This window comes from Echinops telfairi, unplaced genomic scaffold, assembly GCF_000313985.2.
Source record: "Echinops telfairi isolate 266 unplaced genomic scaffold, ASM31398v2 ScPeMD7_7457;HRSCAF=8495, whole genome shotgun sequence".
NCBI lineage: Eukaryota > Metazoa > Chordata > Mammalia > Afrosoricida > Tenrecidae > Echinops > Echinops telfairi.
In genome coordinates, this window is record NW_022111357.1 from 32,768,926 (window position 1) to 32,784,036 (window position 15,111).

The following is a 15,111-nucleotide window of genomic DNA, read 5'->3' on the forward strand; positions in this document are numbered from 1 at the left end:
CCCCTCAGGACCAATATTGAGAGTAGCGATACCAGGAGGGGAAGGGGAAGGTGGGGGGAGAAAGGGGGTACCGATTATAATGATCTACATATACCCCCCTCCCATGGGCGAAGAAAAGTGGGTGAAGGGAGACATCGGTCAATGTAAGACATGAAATAATAATAATTTATAAATTATCAAGGGATCATGAGGGAGGGGGCGAGGGGAAAATGAGAAGCTGATACCAAGGGCTTAAGTAGAAAGAAAATGTTTTGAAAAATACACAAATGTGCTTGACACAATGGATGTATGTATGGATTGTGATAAGAATTGTACGAGCCCCAATAAAATTATTTTTAAAAATAACTAAGTAAATATTAAAAGTCAAACCATGAAAACACAATACTCATGTACATTAACGGATTGAATAACACACCACTGAAATTGATAAAGCAATAATAGGTACAATACAATGAACACTTGAGGAGTGAACAAACATTCTGAAAGATAGATTTTAACACATCTGTCTTGAAAATCAACAAACTAAGGTGCAGATAGACAAAGAGGGCAGAGGACATGAACAGACACCCCACTAGACATCCGGGCAGGCCAACGAACACGAAGATATACTCAAAAACATTAGACATTAAAGAGATGCAAATCAGGGCCCAAGTAGAAAGAAAACATTTTGAAAATGAGGATGGCAACATATGTACAAATGAGCTTGACAGAATGGATGGATGTATGGATTGTGATAAGAGCTGTACGAGCCCCAATAAGATGATTTTTTTTTTAAGAGAGAGATGCAAATCAAAACAACAATGAGCTACCATCTCACCCCAGCTTTAATAGTAACATTCGAAAAATCAGAGAATAAGAATGCTGGCAAAGACGTGGAGAGCCTAGGGCCCTCAGACACTGCTGGGGGGAGTAAATTGGTGCAAACTCGTGGGAAGCAGTACTGAGCAGTCTTAAAAAGTTGGAAATCAAAATGCCATATGATCCAGCAATCTGTCTGCCTAATAGCTCTCCAGCATGATATCTGTTAGAGCTGCAGAAGAAGAGATACAGACACAAGCATGTTCATAGCAGCACTATTCACAATAGCAAAAGGATAGAATCGACCTACGTGAGCATCCGTGAAAGAATAAACAGACTTCGGTACATATGCACCATATACTCCGCACCGTTAAAGCACAACCATGGGTCTGTGGAACGCCTCGTAATAGGGTGACCCTGGAGGACGTGCTGAAGGACAGTCATCGATCGTAAAAGGATAACTGTTCATCGAGAGAGGTTTTCACCCTCAAAGAATCGTTCTTTGAAGATTACCAGGCGTGGAAGGAATGGAAGAGGAGATTACTGGCTCACAGGTAGACGCATACTAACTTAGATGAAGGGGAGGGCAATAATCAGGGGGGTCAGGAGAAAACGTTGGGGGCAGGGGCAGACACCCAGAGGAGTGCAAAAGTCAAAGGCAACAGAGGTGAGCACGGTTCCACGCAGGGCTCCAACCATCCTGATTCGCAGGTTGAACAGGTTTGGGAGGAAGAGTGGGACTGTATCCACAAATATATATCTGTAAGTTTGACAAAGGCTATTTCTACACGTGTATTTACCTGTGCTACAAATATACCCATGAATGTGGTATGTCAACAAATGCAGCCATGACCATGGTATATCCAGGAATAGGGTACAAAGTTATGAAAGCTTTGACATCACCAGTGGTGGGATTCAAATATATTAACAGGTTCTCTGTCTTCATGACTGTTTTAAGTATAAAAAAAGATATGCCAAAAGGTAGTTTATTATTTCATACAGTTAATACTTAGATAAGAATAATAAAAGAGGTACACAAAACTAGACTATGTTATAGGAAAGAGTTTTAAAATTATTAATGAAAAAATATTAACTGATCCCTGACAAAAAGCAATAAAACTGTTATTTAAGATATTTCCATATTGCTTCTTGATTGGCATCCTCACTTGCAATATTCTTCACTTTTATCCAAGCATCATCAGCCGTGTGATTTATCCTTAACCATCTTTTCACTGTAGGAGTAGAAGCCCATTCCTTTGGGGGTTGCATGGCCCTTTCACAGGGGTCACCCGGTTCATCACAGCAGCAAAAGTTATGAAGTAGCAATGAAAACAATTTTGTGGTTGGGGATCACCATAACATGAGGAACTGTATGAAAGGGTCGCGGCATTAGCAAGGTTGAGAACCACTGCTTTAGAGGTAGATAATCGTCATTGCGTTTGATGTATTAGAAACAGGTGAGCTCTCTTCTCTTGATAGATTAGGTTCATCTTTGAAAAACCCATTTCTGCTTCTGCTGAATTTACAGCAATTGTTCTGACAATATTTTTAGCTCTTTGAACATTTTGAGGAATTGCCTAATTCACTCAATATCGCATGGAAATTTGAGGCGTGGCACAAAGCTGAAATGAATGACAGTGTGTCACCCTCTGGGGTTTGGCACTCTATCTCTTGACCTTATAGGTTTGTTTACTGAAGTAACATGTAAGGGGATCAAAATGCAGTCTTTCATGAAAAGTATAACGTGTTTTATGAAACAAAAATTACCAGCAGAGCTCCATCTAATGTTTTGATAACGATGGATGGGGTGGACATTACTCCAGGCAGTTAGAATACCCTGTTATGCAGATGAACATTAAAAAGAGTAAAGAATATGGATTTGTGATTTCCTCATCTGCCCACCCTTAGAGAAAACCCTGATTACAAGTGCCATTTTAACAACCAATTCGCCGAACTCAACAAAAAATTAGATAGGAGTTCTGCTGAACCGGTGCAGACCAGCTAAATCCCACCACCTCACCAACAGGGAATGGGTCACTGGGTCTTCAGGCTCAGGACCAGGGTCTTGGAGACACCAAGGTCACTGGCATAACACTGTCCACAAACACATATTGTCGGTCCTGCTCTAGTGAGTAGTGACTGGGGTCGTAAAAACTTGTGGGTGACCATGTGGGGGGCGGCGATTGGTCTCTCCCAGTCTGGAGCAAAGAGGAGTGAAGAAATGCAGTGATGCCTGGAACCACTGAGCCCAGTGGACTCATGGACCACGCAAACACCAGCCTCGACGGCTCGGAGACCAGAAGAACCAGAGGGCGTGCAGCCATCACTACTCCTGGCTCTGAAAGAGATCGCGAAGGTCTTAGATAACGTGGGAGAAAATGTGGAACAAAACTCAAAATCTTGAGGGGGAAAACCGAAAAACAGGCTTACTGATCAGAGACTGAAACCTCCAAGACTCTGGCTGACCCTCAGCCACCTTCAGATCTGGAATTGGACTCGCCCCCGAGGTTGAATGTTCAGCCAAACAATAGACAAGGGGAACAATGGCATTAAGGAGGGACCACTCCTTTAAGCAATCAGCCAATCATGATCACAAGGACAGTATGTGTCCAAGAGCAAAGCTCAGAAAGCAGGAAGGGAAGGAGGAACGGACGTGAGTGGTAGAGTGAAGAAGTCAGATAGCCCGAGCCATGATGCTTCAAGAAATCCCTGTGACCGGAAATCGATGATGGAGCGTCTGCTGTGAACACTGCCTTCCCAGATGGTTGGTGTGATCGCCCAGAACTGCAAAAACCGACTTGAGGTTTCAGAATGTAGCCATGGCCTCTGCAGGGATTATTTGAAGAAACTAAGTGATGTGGCATCCACACCCAAGAGCCACCATCGTGCCCAAAGACATCCACCAGCCTCGCTGGATACGGAGAGAGAGCTTTCAGGAAAGACAGTGTGTTGTGGTAAATTCTGTAATCCACTTTGGCTTAAATTACGACTTTTTTGGGTAAGAAATTGTTTGTCATATGCTGCACCAAAACGAGTGTGAAAACTGTCCGCAGATCGCAAGGGTGTAGGCACTTCTGCTCGGGCTCTAAACGTGGGTACAGCTTGCTTCTCACAATGCACGTTTCTGCATAGTAGTGGCATGCTGCCTAGCTATTCAGGTAAGAGAACTGATAAATAAGTGTTCACAAGGCCCTTTTGCAATAAAGCTGGTTATGATGTGAAAATAAATAGAAGCCATGGGATCGTGACACTGGTCACATGGAATCACTCTTGTTGAAAGTGATAAAGAGAAAAGTGAGGTAAGCAATGTTTCACGGTGGGGATCATAATCACTGGCATGAAACGAAATGTGTATGTATGCATTGTGGAATGGAAAGCAGATTTGCTCTAAGAACCTTCACCCAATTCACAATAAACGTTTTTTTAAAAGCCTTTTGCTTTGGAGAAACAAGATGGGTCACCAGCAGCTCGACTGGAGCCACCGAGAAAGCTCAGCCAGGTTTCCCGGCACGGCCGGATCCGGAAGTACGGCCTCGGTAGGTGCCGTCAGGGGTGCCATCGGTACACGAAGGATCCCGGCTTCATCAAGCTGGGCTAACTGATCTTTGAATGGATTATCCAAGACAGCTACCCCACAGAAGAAATGATGCCAACTATTTGTACATAAAATTTTTAAAAATTCAAGTCTGGAGAAAACAACAAACAGACGATGGCTTTGATCAATTGGCAAGTCCAGAGAGATAAACTGAGGGTCCTGGAGGACACTCAGGACAGGCACAAATCCCAGTGGACTTTGTCTTCCAGGCTCTCTGTGTCCCCTCTGAAGCTCCCATGCTGCCAGGAACAAGCCCCTTACCTCGTAAGCATCTCACGCAGGCTAAGCAGCGGCCGGCCTTGCTGAGGTAGTAGTCGGTCTTACACTGCTTTCTGCAGTCAGTGGACCGCTGGGGACATAGCTGCTGTCCAGACTGCCCTGGGAAAAGAAGCAGAGGAACTTTAGGCCAGGCCACACCCCCAGAGCTCACTACCAACCCTCAAACACCTCTGCTTTATAGACAGAGACCTCTGTGCCCAGAGGGGTCAGACTGTGCCCAGGGTCACCTGGCAGCCAGGAGGTGAAGAACTGGGGCTGGAACTCCAGGACTGCCACCTGCCACCTCAAGCAAGACCCAGCACCACCCCCTGAGCTATGAAGACAATGATTGGACCTGCCTCGTAGCATTGGGGAAGGGTTAAAGGGACTGTGAACGTGGCTCCCCACAGAGGACCCAGGAGCCCTGGTGGCATCAGGCTTCAAGATCAGAAACTCGCAGGAGCAGTTCGACCCTATCCGACAGGGCCACCCTGAGTCGGCCTCTACTCGATGGCTGTGAGTGTGTGCGCATTGCTCTAGGGAAGGGCTCCCAACAGACCCAGGCCCACAGCAAACAAGACATCAGCCTTGGTGGTTGTTATTCCTGACGGGGACCTTCACTGCAGGAACTAGAGAACCATAAGGCCCTAGACCAAGGAGCCCCAATAGCACTGTGGGTTAGGTGTTGGGCTGTTACAGTAAGATCAGAGGTTCAAGCCCACCCACTGATCCTCAGGAGAAAGATGAGGCTAGCTGCTCCCATACGGATTCACCGTCTCAGGAACCCTACGGAGCAGTTCTCCCCTGTACTACAGGGTTGATCCGAGTTGGATTCAGTTGGTGTGGTTTGGGTAAATGCCTTATCTGGATGTATCTGAGCCACCTGAGGCTTTGCCCTGGCTTGATGGAATTAGAATGCTTGAGAAGTGCCCCTCCCGGTGCCCTGAGGAAGCTCAGACATGGCAAAGAACTGTGCCCCCGCCAAGCCTGGTCAAGGGCTAGAGGGACAGAGGAGCCCACTGTGCCAAAAGAGGAGACTACCATCAGCAGAGCCCACAGCTAAACCCTGCCTGAGGGGCAGTGGGGAGCCAGTCCACCAAAGGTGGGGCCCCAGCAGGCAAGGGAAAGAGGCTCTGTCAGGCGGGGCTCTGAGGACAGCCCCTGGAAGGAGCTGTGCAGCCTCCCCCCTCCCCAGTGATGGAGCTGGGAGAAACCCTCATCCCCTGGGACAGAGTGGAGCTACCACCCAGCCCAAACAGACCACGGTCTCCCTGCCTGGCTTCACAAACCTCCACCAACCTGGGCCGGTCTCCCACGTCTGCAGGGAGGGAGGGGGACCCTCTCCTGTGGGGAGCAAGTCTGGGCACAAAGAAGGGGGGTCCCGGAAGTGTGGTATGAAAGAGGAAGCAGGTATGTGGCCTCGACATCAGCTCCTCCCTGGTGCGCTTTGCTGCCTCCCAGGTAGCCATGGCTGGGGGTCCATATGGGATAGCGGAGGAGCTCAAGCTTCTGAATGGGAAAGACAGGTTCGAGCCCCAGTCGAGCCACTTCCTAGCTGTGAGCAAATCTGTGTCCCCATTTCCCCGGCTTTGTATTTGCTGCCATCCAGTTGTCCCCGCCTGGAGCTGCACTGAGCCCATGATCAGATGTGGCTCCAACTGTCACGATCCATACGGTTTCCAGCAGCTGCTTTTCGGAAGGAAATTGCCAGACCTTTCTCCCTAGTCCTTCCTAATCTGGAAACTCCACTGAAACGGGTTCGGCGTCATAGCAACACACAAGCCTCCACTGACAGACAGGTAGGTGGCTGCACGTGAGATGCACAGGGCGGGAATTGAACTCAGGTCTCCCGAGTAGAAAGCAAGAATTCTACTACTGACCCCCACCTATTTCTCCCTCACTTGCTCAGGGAGTCTAATAACAGCACCCATCTCCTGGTGCTGCTGCTGCTGCTGGAGGAGATGGGCTTGTCAGGGAGTCTATGTGGACCCATGAAGCCCTGTGTGATATGCAGCAGAAATGCCCCCTGGGGGTTGGGCGGCAGTCAGAAAGGAAGACTGTCAGGTTAATTTGCCATGGTATCACTGCAGGGGCACAAACCTCCAACCTTCAGGCTCGCCGATGAGCTCTTAAGCATGTCACCACCGGGGCTCCTTGCCTACCTACCTCCGAGGGTCCCTGTAAGAGCTCAACACACTGAGCTCAGACCGAGGCACAGCGAGGTGGTTGGCACACATCACGCACTCAGTCAGCGCGAGTCGTGCTGGTTGTAATGATGCGGCGGTGAGCTCCCTGTCACGGAGGGCAGGTTAGCAGAGGGCAAGGAACCACGTGTCAGGAAGGCTAGAAAGGGGGTTACTGGTCTAGGGAGAGAAGTGGGGTTGGATGACATCTAATCTCAATCTCAAAGGTCTCCTGGCTTCCTCTGGCCGCTAACCCGCCCCCGCGCAAACCCAGCTGCACAGCTGAGCGCTGATTGCAGGGGGCAGGCAAAATGTCAGAAATTTCCCCCAGAGACCGAGGGAGGGGTTTTTGTGGGGTTTTCATGTTTTCCTTTCTCCCTTGCCGGGAAGAAGAGAGTCAGTAAACCTCCAGCAAAATGCCCCTCCCATTTACCAGCCTGGGTGCTCAGTGGGTCTACACCCCTGACATTGGCACCTTGTTGTGGGGCACGGGAGTAAGGGAGCCCCCCTTCCCTCTCAGAGTAGGGGCCTCTGACCCAGGACCTGGGTTGTAACCCCACCCACCCTTCCACTTCCCATTATGGTCCACTGGGCTGGGTTCAGAGGAGCCAGAAGAAGGTGAGAAGGAAATGTCTCTCTCCCAAGGCTAGGACTGGGGGTCCCAGAGAAAGCCACAGAGGGGGAGGGTATCGGCCCTGAGGCTGATCCAGGAGAAGCAGTGTGGAAGCCACCCAGCACAGGGCTTTCAAAGGAGGTGACCCAGAGAGGGTGCCAAGATTTCAGCAGGTAGAGGTGGGAGGGATCTCACAGGGGGAGGGTAGGCACACACAAAAGCCCAGCATTACTTGGAAGTGCACAGGAGGTTTGGAGGTTCGAGCACAGCAGTTCCCAGAGAAAGGCCAAGGAAGATAAGGCTTCACTTTAAGAACTAGCAATCAACAGTTGGTGGATGAAAGGATGGATGGATGGATGGATGGATGGATGGATGGATGGATGGATGGATGGATGGATAAAGAATGGAGGGATGGTTGGATGGTTGGATGCATGCATGGATGGAGGCATGGGATGAAGAGGTGATCAGTCAGACCGGGAAGGGGAAGGAGAGGAGCTGGATGAGGGAATGAATGACAGAGAAGAAGAAGGGGGTTGGGCCAGAATGTGAATGGGTGGGTGAAGGGGCCAAGCCAGTTCATCACGGAAGTCCTAAGTTCTGGGGAAAAAAGAATGGAGACCTCCCTGATCTAATCAGTACTAAAATCTTAGTAAAAGTGAGACAATCCAGTAAGGTTCTACACATACACCCCACCCCCAAGAGCTACTTTCGTGGTTTGTAGAAATAGGAAACATCCAACTACCTCCCAAAATGTTTCCCTCTGCCCTTTGGTGGCTTGGTCTGCACCCTGTGGCACAGCAGCAAGGCCACAGGTCTAGAATCAGGCTGACTAGGTCCCACCCCGCCCCCGTCCCACACCTACCATGTCACCAAGGACAGGCATCAGCCTTCATTGTCACATGGGCCTGCCATCACCTCCAGACATCATGGCTGGGGGACTTGATGAGCTAATGTCTGGCCCAGCACAGGACATCCTCCTGATGACTTCCACTCACTCCCACTGACCTGCCCTCCTCCGAGCACTGTGGTCATTGTCGTGAACTGTTGCTTACAGTGATGTTCTGACATCCTTTCCTGGCATTACTAACATCTTTCCTCCCCTGCGGTCCTGCCTGGTCCAGGAGTCAGAGACCATGGTGTCTCTATCGCATGCCCACACAGCTAAAGCGGTTGGATTTGCCTTGGAACTTGTGACAATAACCACCGATGATCGAAAAGCCTCACGACCCTGTTCTACTTCCTCCCCGCTTGACCCTGAGCATCCGTCAAAATAAGAAGAATAATGTTCATCCCTGGTCTGGAAGTGTTTCCTGCAGGAACAGATCACTGTGCTAGGCGTGGACAAGCACTCCAGGAAGCAAGCTCTGGGCAGGGAGGACGCTCCTTGAAAGATCTCTAGGCCTGGTGGCCCCGGGGCAAGCACATGTTTGGGCTTGAGCAGACAAGGACTGCTAAGGGACTTTCAGGACTGCAGGGCAGTCCAGGGGTATGGATAGCCCAGACCGGGCTCCCTCCCCAGCTAGCTCCATTGTCTAGCCCTTTGACCTTGGACAAGGGATTTAACCTTTGTGAGCCCCCTGCTAGGTCCTCATGTGCAAAATGGGAATAACAGAGAGACATTGTCAAGAGTCATGGAGGCTCAATGGTCAAGTGCTAGGTTAAGTCGGGCAGCTCAAACTCACTATCAGCTTCACATAGGAAGGACGTGGGGATGTGCTCACATAAAGAGTTCAGCCTAGGAAACCCTATGGGGAAACTCTATTCTGTCCTACAGGGTCCCTCGATGATGTCATGGGTGCACAGGTCTTATGTACTGTCAATTCAATGAGAGAGGACTGTCGAGTAAAAGACAAAGTGTACCGAGATGTCCCTTTGCCCCTCGTGGCAACAACAAATCCAGTCTCTTGATTTCCACCCACCCTACCCATTCAAAAGCACGTTTCTAGATTCTGTGACCTTGGGGAAGGACGTCAGAAACCTTTCATCCAGCCATGCCAAGGATGATATTGGCTCCCATCTTCCCTGCTCCCCAGTTCTCCAGAAGGTTGTGGCTTGAAGACAACGCCAGCCCTTGCCCCCGCCCCCGAACCCCCACTCACCGGAGGGGCAGCGGTAACAGCACTTCCCGAGAGTCTCGTTGTAGTAGTGGCTGGGGTCCCCATCACAGGTGTCCTTGGAAGCTCGATCCTGCAGAGCCAGAAAAGCCAGGAGCTGGTGAGGTCAGAAAGTCCCCCGGCATCCCTTGTCCCCTACACCTCCAGCCCCAGGAGCCTGATCTGCACTAGATGTTGGATGTCAAAGCCAGACCTGAGCTGAACCGTATGCTAGAGAAGAGAAATGAAGACCGAGCCTCCACATCTCCCATCTTCCTCCAACCTAGTCCTCTTGGGCTTCCAGCAAGATGGCAAACTAGGCAGACATGCCACAAAGACCACCTTCAACAAAGACCCGAGAGACCAGATGAATCAGATACACATGATAATCCTGGAACCCTGAGCTTCGGAGGAAAAGAGGCAGAAGTGGATTGAATGCCAATTTGGAGAAGAAGCTGAGCCAAATTAACTGGAGAGGAAACAGACAGCAAATTGCTGGCTGGCCAGACACCGTGCAGCTATTTTGAACTGCTACACACAGCATTCCCTCCAGACAAGCACCTGGCACCTTGGTGACTGGCAACAAGAAAGGTGGGATCCTCCCTTGTTCTCCACCCTCCCCTGGTGAGCAAAACTTGTCCAGCCCCATCCTCTTCCACCCAGCAAGTGGTGACACCTCCTCACCACTCCGGCTCCCCAACCCCGTTCAGCCCCTTCTCTGCCTGAAGTCAGAGGCGTGCCCGTATAGCTCGGGTGTCAGGTGTATCACATCAGGTATGAGAGCTCTGTCTCATCAGACCGGCCGAAGATGCAGTGCTCCGTCCCTGGTCACCCCAGAAAGGACAAGAAGGACCATTACCACTGCCCTGCCCCCAGCTGCCCTCTGGGTCCAAAAGTATTCCTTCTGGGAGCAAGCACCCTGACCTCAGCCACCATCTGAGCAGACATGACCTACATCCACATCAAGTTCCCTGACCTCTGGCTATATCTAGACTGGCTATATCAAGGAACTCCACCTAGGACTGATGATGTTTATTGTAATTTTTCTTTCTTTTTAAAAATTTCCCTTGTTTATATTTTTCTTTCCATTTTTTATCCTTAGTGATTAATTTTGTTCTTGCCACTGTTTCCCGGCTTTCCTCATTCGCTTTTCTTTTTTTTTAATGTTGTTTGTTTTGCTCGCTCTCGCTCTCTCTGTTGCCTTCGTTTTTCCTTGTCACACCGCACAAGGGCAAACAACCATGTCCACATGGTTCCACCACACCAAGACATCCTGAAGTCCCACCTAGTGGGTACTCTTTTACCATCTGGTCAGCACCACTAGCCAGCAGCCAACACCAGCCAAACCCACCGTCAACAGTGTCACACAAACAGGGCTCAAAACGCATCACACATACTCACATTCTCGATCGTACGTCTCAAGAAACAGATGGTGAGTGCCTAACAACACGCCAACACGCGCTTATCCGTGAAATAAAGAACATGACACTACAATGTCTACGGGAGGCCTGATGGCCTAGTGGTGAAGTGTTGGGCAACCAGCCGCAAGGTCAGCAGGATGGGTCCAGCCGTTCTGCAGGAGAGCGATGAAGCTTTCTGCTCCCATAAAGAGCTCCAGTCTTGGAAACTCCCAGAGGCAGTTCTGCCCTGTCCTGTGGGGTCGCTCTGAGTCAGCCTGGACTCGTTCGCAGTGTTGGGAAAACCAAAAAAAGACAACTGCAGTTCAGATGAAGAAACCGGACAGAATGACTAACCGAGTGGTCACCTTTCTGAGGAAGAAGTGGCATTGAACTACCCGATAAGGAATTCAAAAGAATGCTCTGAGGTAGTTTCAATGGGTTCAGGGAAAGATTGCGAAAGCTACAGATGAAATCAAGCAAAACATAGAAAATACTTTAGAAGAATTTAGGAAAACGCTACAAGAGCAACCTGACTAAATAAATGAAAATTAGAAACCGGGATTGGAAGTTCAAAGGAGATGTGTGTGTGTGTGTGTGTGTGTGTGTGTGTGTGTTCCTATGTTTTAAAATAGATGATGTGTGTGTGGAAAAAAAAGAGAAAAAAAAAAACATATGAAAACGATCAGATAGAAATCCAGAAAATTAATTGAAAGTTTCAGAAATGAATACATTGAAAAGTTAAAGAAATATCATTGAATCAGAGGGAAACCAAACAACGGAGTTTAAAGACAAACCTCTCAATACTAATTTGCTAGAGGAACAATCAGAAAAGAGAATGGAAGAAATATTTTTAAAGAAAGCCTAATAATCATGTGGGATACCATCAAGAGAATAACTTACAAGTGATCAGAATTCCAGAACAGGAAGAAACCCCCCAAAAAGCACAGAGAAAACTGTCGGAGTTGCTTGAGGAAAACATCCCTAACATCATGAAAGATGAAAACCCAAGAAGCCGACCGAATCCCAAACAGGATAACCTCCATGGAAAATCACCAGAACACATCAGAGTCACACTTTCAAACACCATACACAGAGAAGGAACCCTAAGACCAGCTCAGGAAAAATGAAAAGACACTTACAATAAGACTAAGCTCTGATTTCTTAGCAGAAACCAAGCAGTCAAGAAGGCAAGGGGATGGCACAGATAAAACTCTGAAAGAAACAAAGTGGCCAACCAAGAATCATATGCCTATTAAAATTATTCTTAAAATATGATGGTGAAAATAGGATATTTTGAGATAAACAGAAATTAAAGGAATTTGTAAAAAACAGACAAACATTTCAAGAAATACTAAAGGGAATTCTTCAGATAGAAGACCAAAATAGCAGACAAAAACCTGAGATTAACAAACATGAAATCAACGCCACTCAGAATCAACCCAGAAACAGAAGAATCTAAAGTAAAAAGCAAAAAAAAAACTTACAGCATTAAAAATAGGGAGCAGCGATATAAATTTGTAATGAAAACAATCACAAAGTAAAAAGATGGGATGGTGATACTGTAGTCACAGAACTTCCAACTAGAGAGAGCCCAAGTGAATTTCAAGAACTTGGGTGAAGAGGAAGGCAACATACCATCTGAGGGAGGTTGTCCCAAAGATGATGGAGGCAGAGAGGACACTGAAATTAAAGGTGACAGAAGGGGATAGTGTTATGTACACAATCCTGCAATAACTCCTCTACAAGTAGATGCCTGGATAGACATGCAGGCTCAAGGGGGTAGGAAGGACAATGGGAGCATGCCCAGAAATGTGTACAGAGATTTGACAGCATATTTGTGCCCAGATGTTTACCTTTGCTATCGCCATATCCATGAATGAAATATGAACAACTCCTTAAATATAAGCACAGCCCTTGAGAAAATGAGTGATGACCAAAGTCTCAGGGGACACCGAGATCAATGAGCGTGCATAGCGTAGTTCACAGAGACATGGTTCTAAATCCTCTTGTGGGGAGTAGCGACTGGGGTCTTAAAAGCTTGTGAACAGCCGTCTCGGGGGCAGCTGCTGGTCTCTCTCTGTCCAGAGGAGAGAAGAGTGATGTAAACAACTCATCCAATGGACTAAATGGACCGTGTGAACATCAGTTTCCATGACCTTGAGATCAGAAGATCTAGATGATGTCTGGCTACTACTACCAATGGCTCTGAAAGGGATCACGATAGAAGGAGGTCCTGGGTAGAGTGAAGGACAAATGTGCGACCAAACTCAAAATAGCGAAAGCGCTGAGCTTGCTCGTTAGAGGCTGGTGGAGCCCCTGAGTCCATGGCCCTTGGTCACCTCAGGTCTGGAATGGAACTCAAGTCCCTGAGTCTGTTTTCAGCCAAACAGGCAGATCTACAAGGGAAACAATAACACCACTGAGGTGTCAACGTTTTCAAATAATTGACCTATGGGATCAAGGGGGCAGCACGTACCCAAGGACAAAGTTCCGAAGGGCGGGGGCAGAAGGGAGCATGGAGACAGGCAGCACAGGGAGCAGGTGGCTTGGGTGATGTTACTGAATGGATCGTAATAGATGAAGCAAACTGCGTAAGAATCCTTGACTGTAAAGCGGCTGACGTGCTCTGTAAATCATCACTCGGTCACAATTCAAAAGCTTCAAAAAGAAGCACTGCTCCTCTTTCTTCTATCTTCTGCAGTGGCATTGAGATCAACTCCAGCCTTGAGGTCAAAAACCCTAGCACCTTCCCTGACCCTCTCTGTCTCTCCTTCCATAGCCCACCAGCACACCCTCTTGCTCTCTTGGGGTAACTGTCCCCACCCTGACAGCTCCCGAGTCCCGGTGGCCATCTGCTCTCACTTGGCTTAATCCAGTTAAACCTGGTTGCTGGGGTTGGCCCAGCAATGTCAATGTTTGGTAAACCTGTTTGTTGAAACCTAACACCTATACAGAAAAATGTACAACCCCCTGGATCTTTTTTTTCAGTGTGAACACACAATACAATCGGAACCCAGATCAAGACAAGAAGCATCACCAGTCCCCAGGAGCCTCCCTTAGGCTCCTTCTCATTCACTACCCTAAATAGTACTCACAAACCTAATGTCCACCCTATAAACTAGTTTTGTGGGTTTTCACTTCACACAGTGAAACCACACAATCCAGTCTCTTGCAACTGGTGATTTTTATTCAACTTTATATTGTGGAATTATCCACATAGGAGCAAATAGCAGGAGTTTATCAACTGCGTAAATCCCATTGTTTGTTCTTCTTTTGATAGACATTCAGATTGTCTCCCATTTATACTTATTGTGGACACTGCTGCTAGGAATAGTCCTATCCACATATATTGGTGCACAAAATGGACACCATTCTGTACATACACAAGAAGTGGAATTCCTGGGTCACGAGGTATGGGTATGCTCAGCTTTGATAGTTCTCCAGTTTTCCAAAGTAATTGTACCAAGTGGCATGTCCCTGTACTGTATGAGCGTTCCAGTTAGTCTACATTGCTGTCAACACTTGGTATTATCAATTTTTAAAAATTTACCCTCCTGAAGTCATTACTCCCATTACTGTTTCTGTGGGGTTTCTCCATCCTGAGTTCCTTAAATTGAACACTCTGGTCTATACACATGTATGTATGCCAGACCAGTTGGCTGATAGTAATGATGGGGAGATCCCCCCTGGAGAGGGACGAATACCAGGATTGCAGGTGAAGGGCTGGAAGGGGCGCTGTAAGATATGAATAAATAACAGTACATAATATAGTAAGGGTTCTTGAGAGTGGCAGGGCAGGGCGTGGAGGGAGGGAAAAAGAGGAACTGATATCAAGGGGCTCAAGAAGAAAAATGCTTTGAAGTTGTTGATGGCAATATTTGTATCTATCCACTTAATATAATGGATATATGGATTTATATTTAAGAGCCCCCAATAAAATGATTTATTAATAAAAAAGAAAAATTAGCCATTTTATTGGTTGTGGTATAGCAATAGTTCCTTGTTTTTTATCTGTATTTCTCTGGTGAGTAACGGCTCACTGCCATCGGACTGATCCCGACTCACAGTGACCCTGTAAGGACACGGCAGAGCTGCCCTGTGGGCTTCTGAGACTAGCTCTCTTCAGGAGTAGAAAGTTCTGTCTCCTGCAGAGCAGCTGCTGGTTTCACAC

The 15,111-nt window shown here is 47.8% G+C and overlaps 1 protein-coding gene across 1 annotated transcript in view; it reads right to left on the minus strand.

Moving 5' to 3' along the window:
* Nucleotides 1-15,111, minus strand: part of TNFRSF8 (TNF receptor superfamily member 8) — a 92,157-nt gene that overhangs the window by 48,821 nt on the left and 28,225 nt on the right. Inside the window, exons 5-6 of the mRNA XM_045299197.1 lie at nucleotides 9,547-9,634; nucleotides 4,655-4,771 (exon numbers count right to left, since the gene is read on the minus strand). Coding sequence (XP_045155132.1) covers nucleotides 4,655-4,771; nucleotides 9,547-9,634 — 205 coding nt within the window. The remainder of the gene's footprint in view (nucleotides 1-4,654; nucleotides 4,772-9,546; nucleotides 9,635-15,111) is intronic.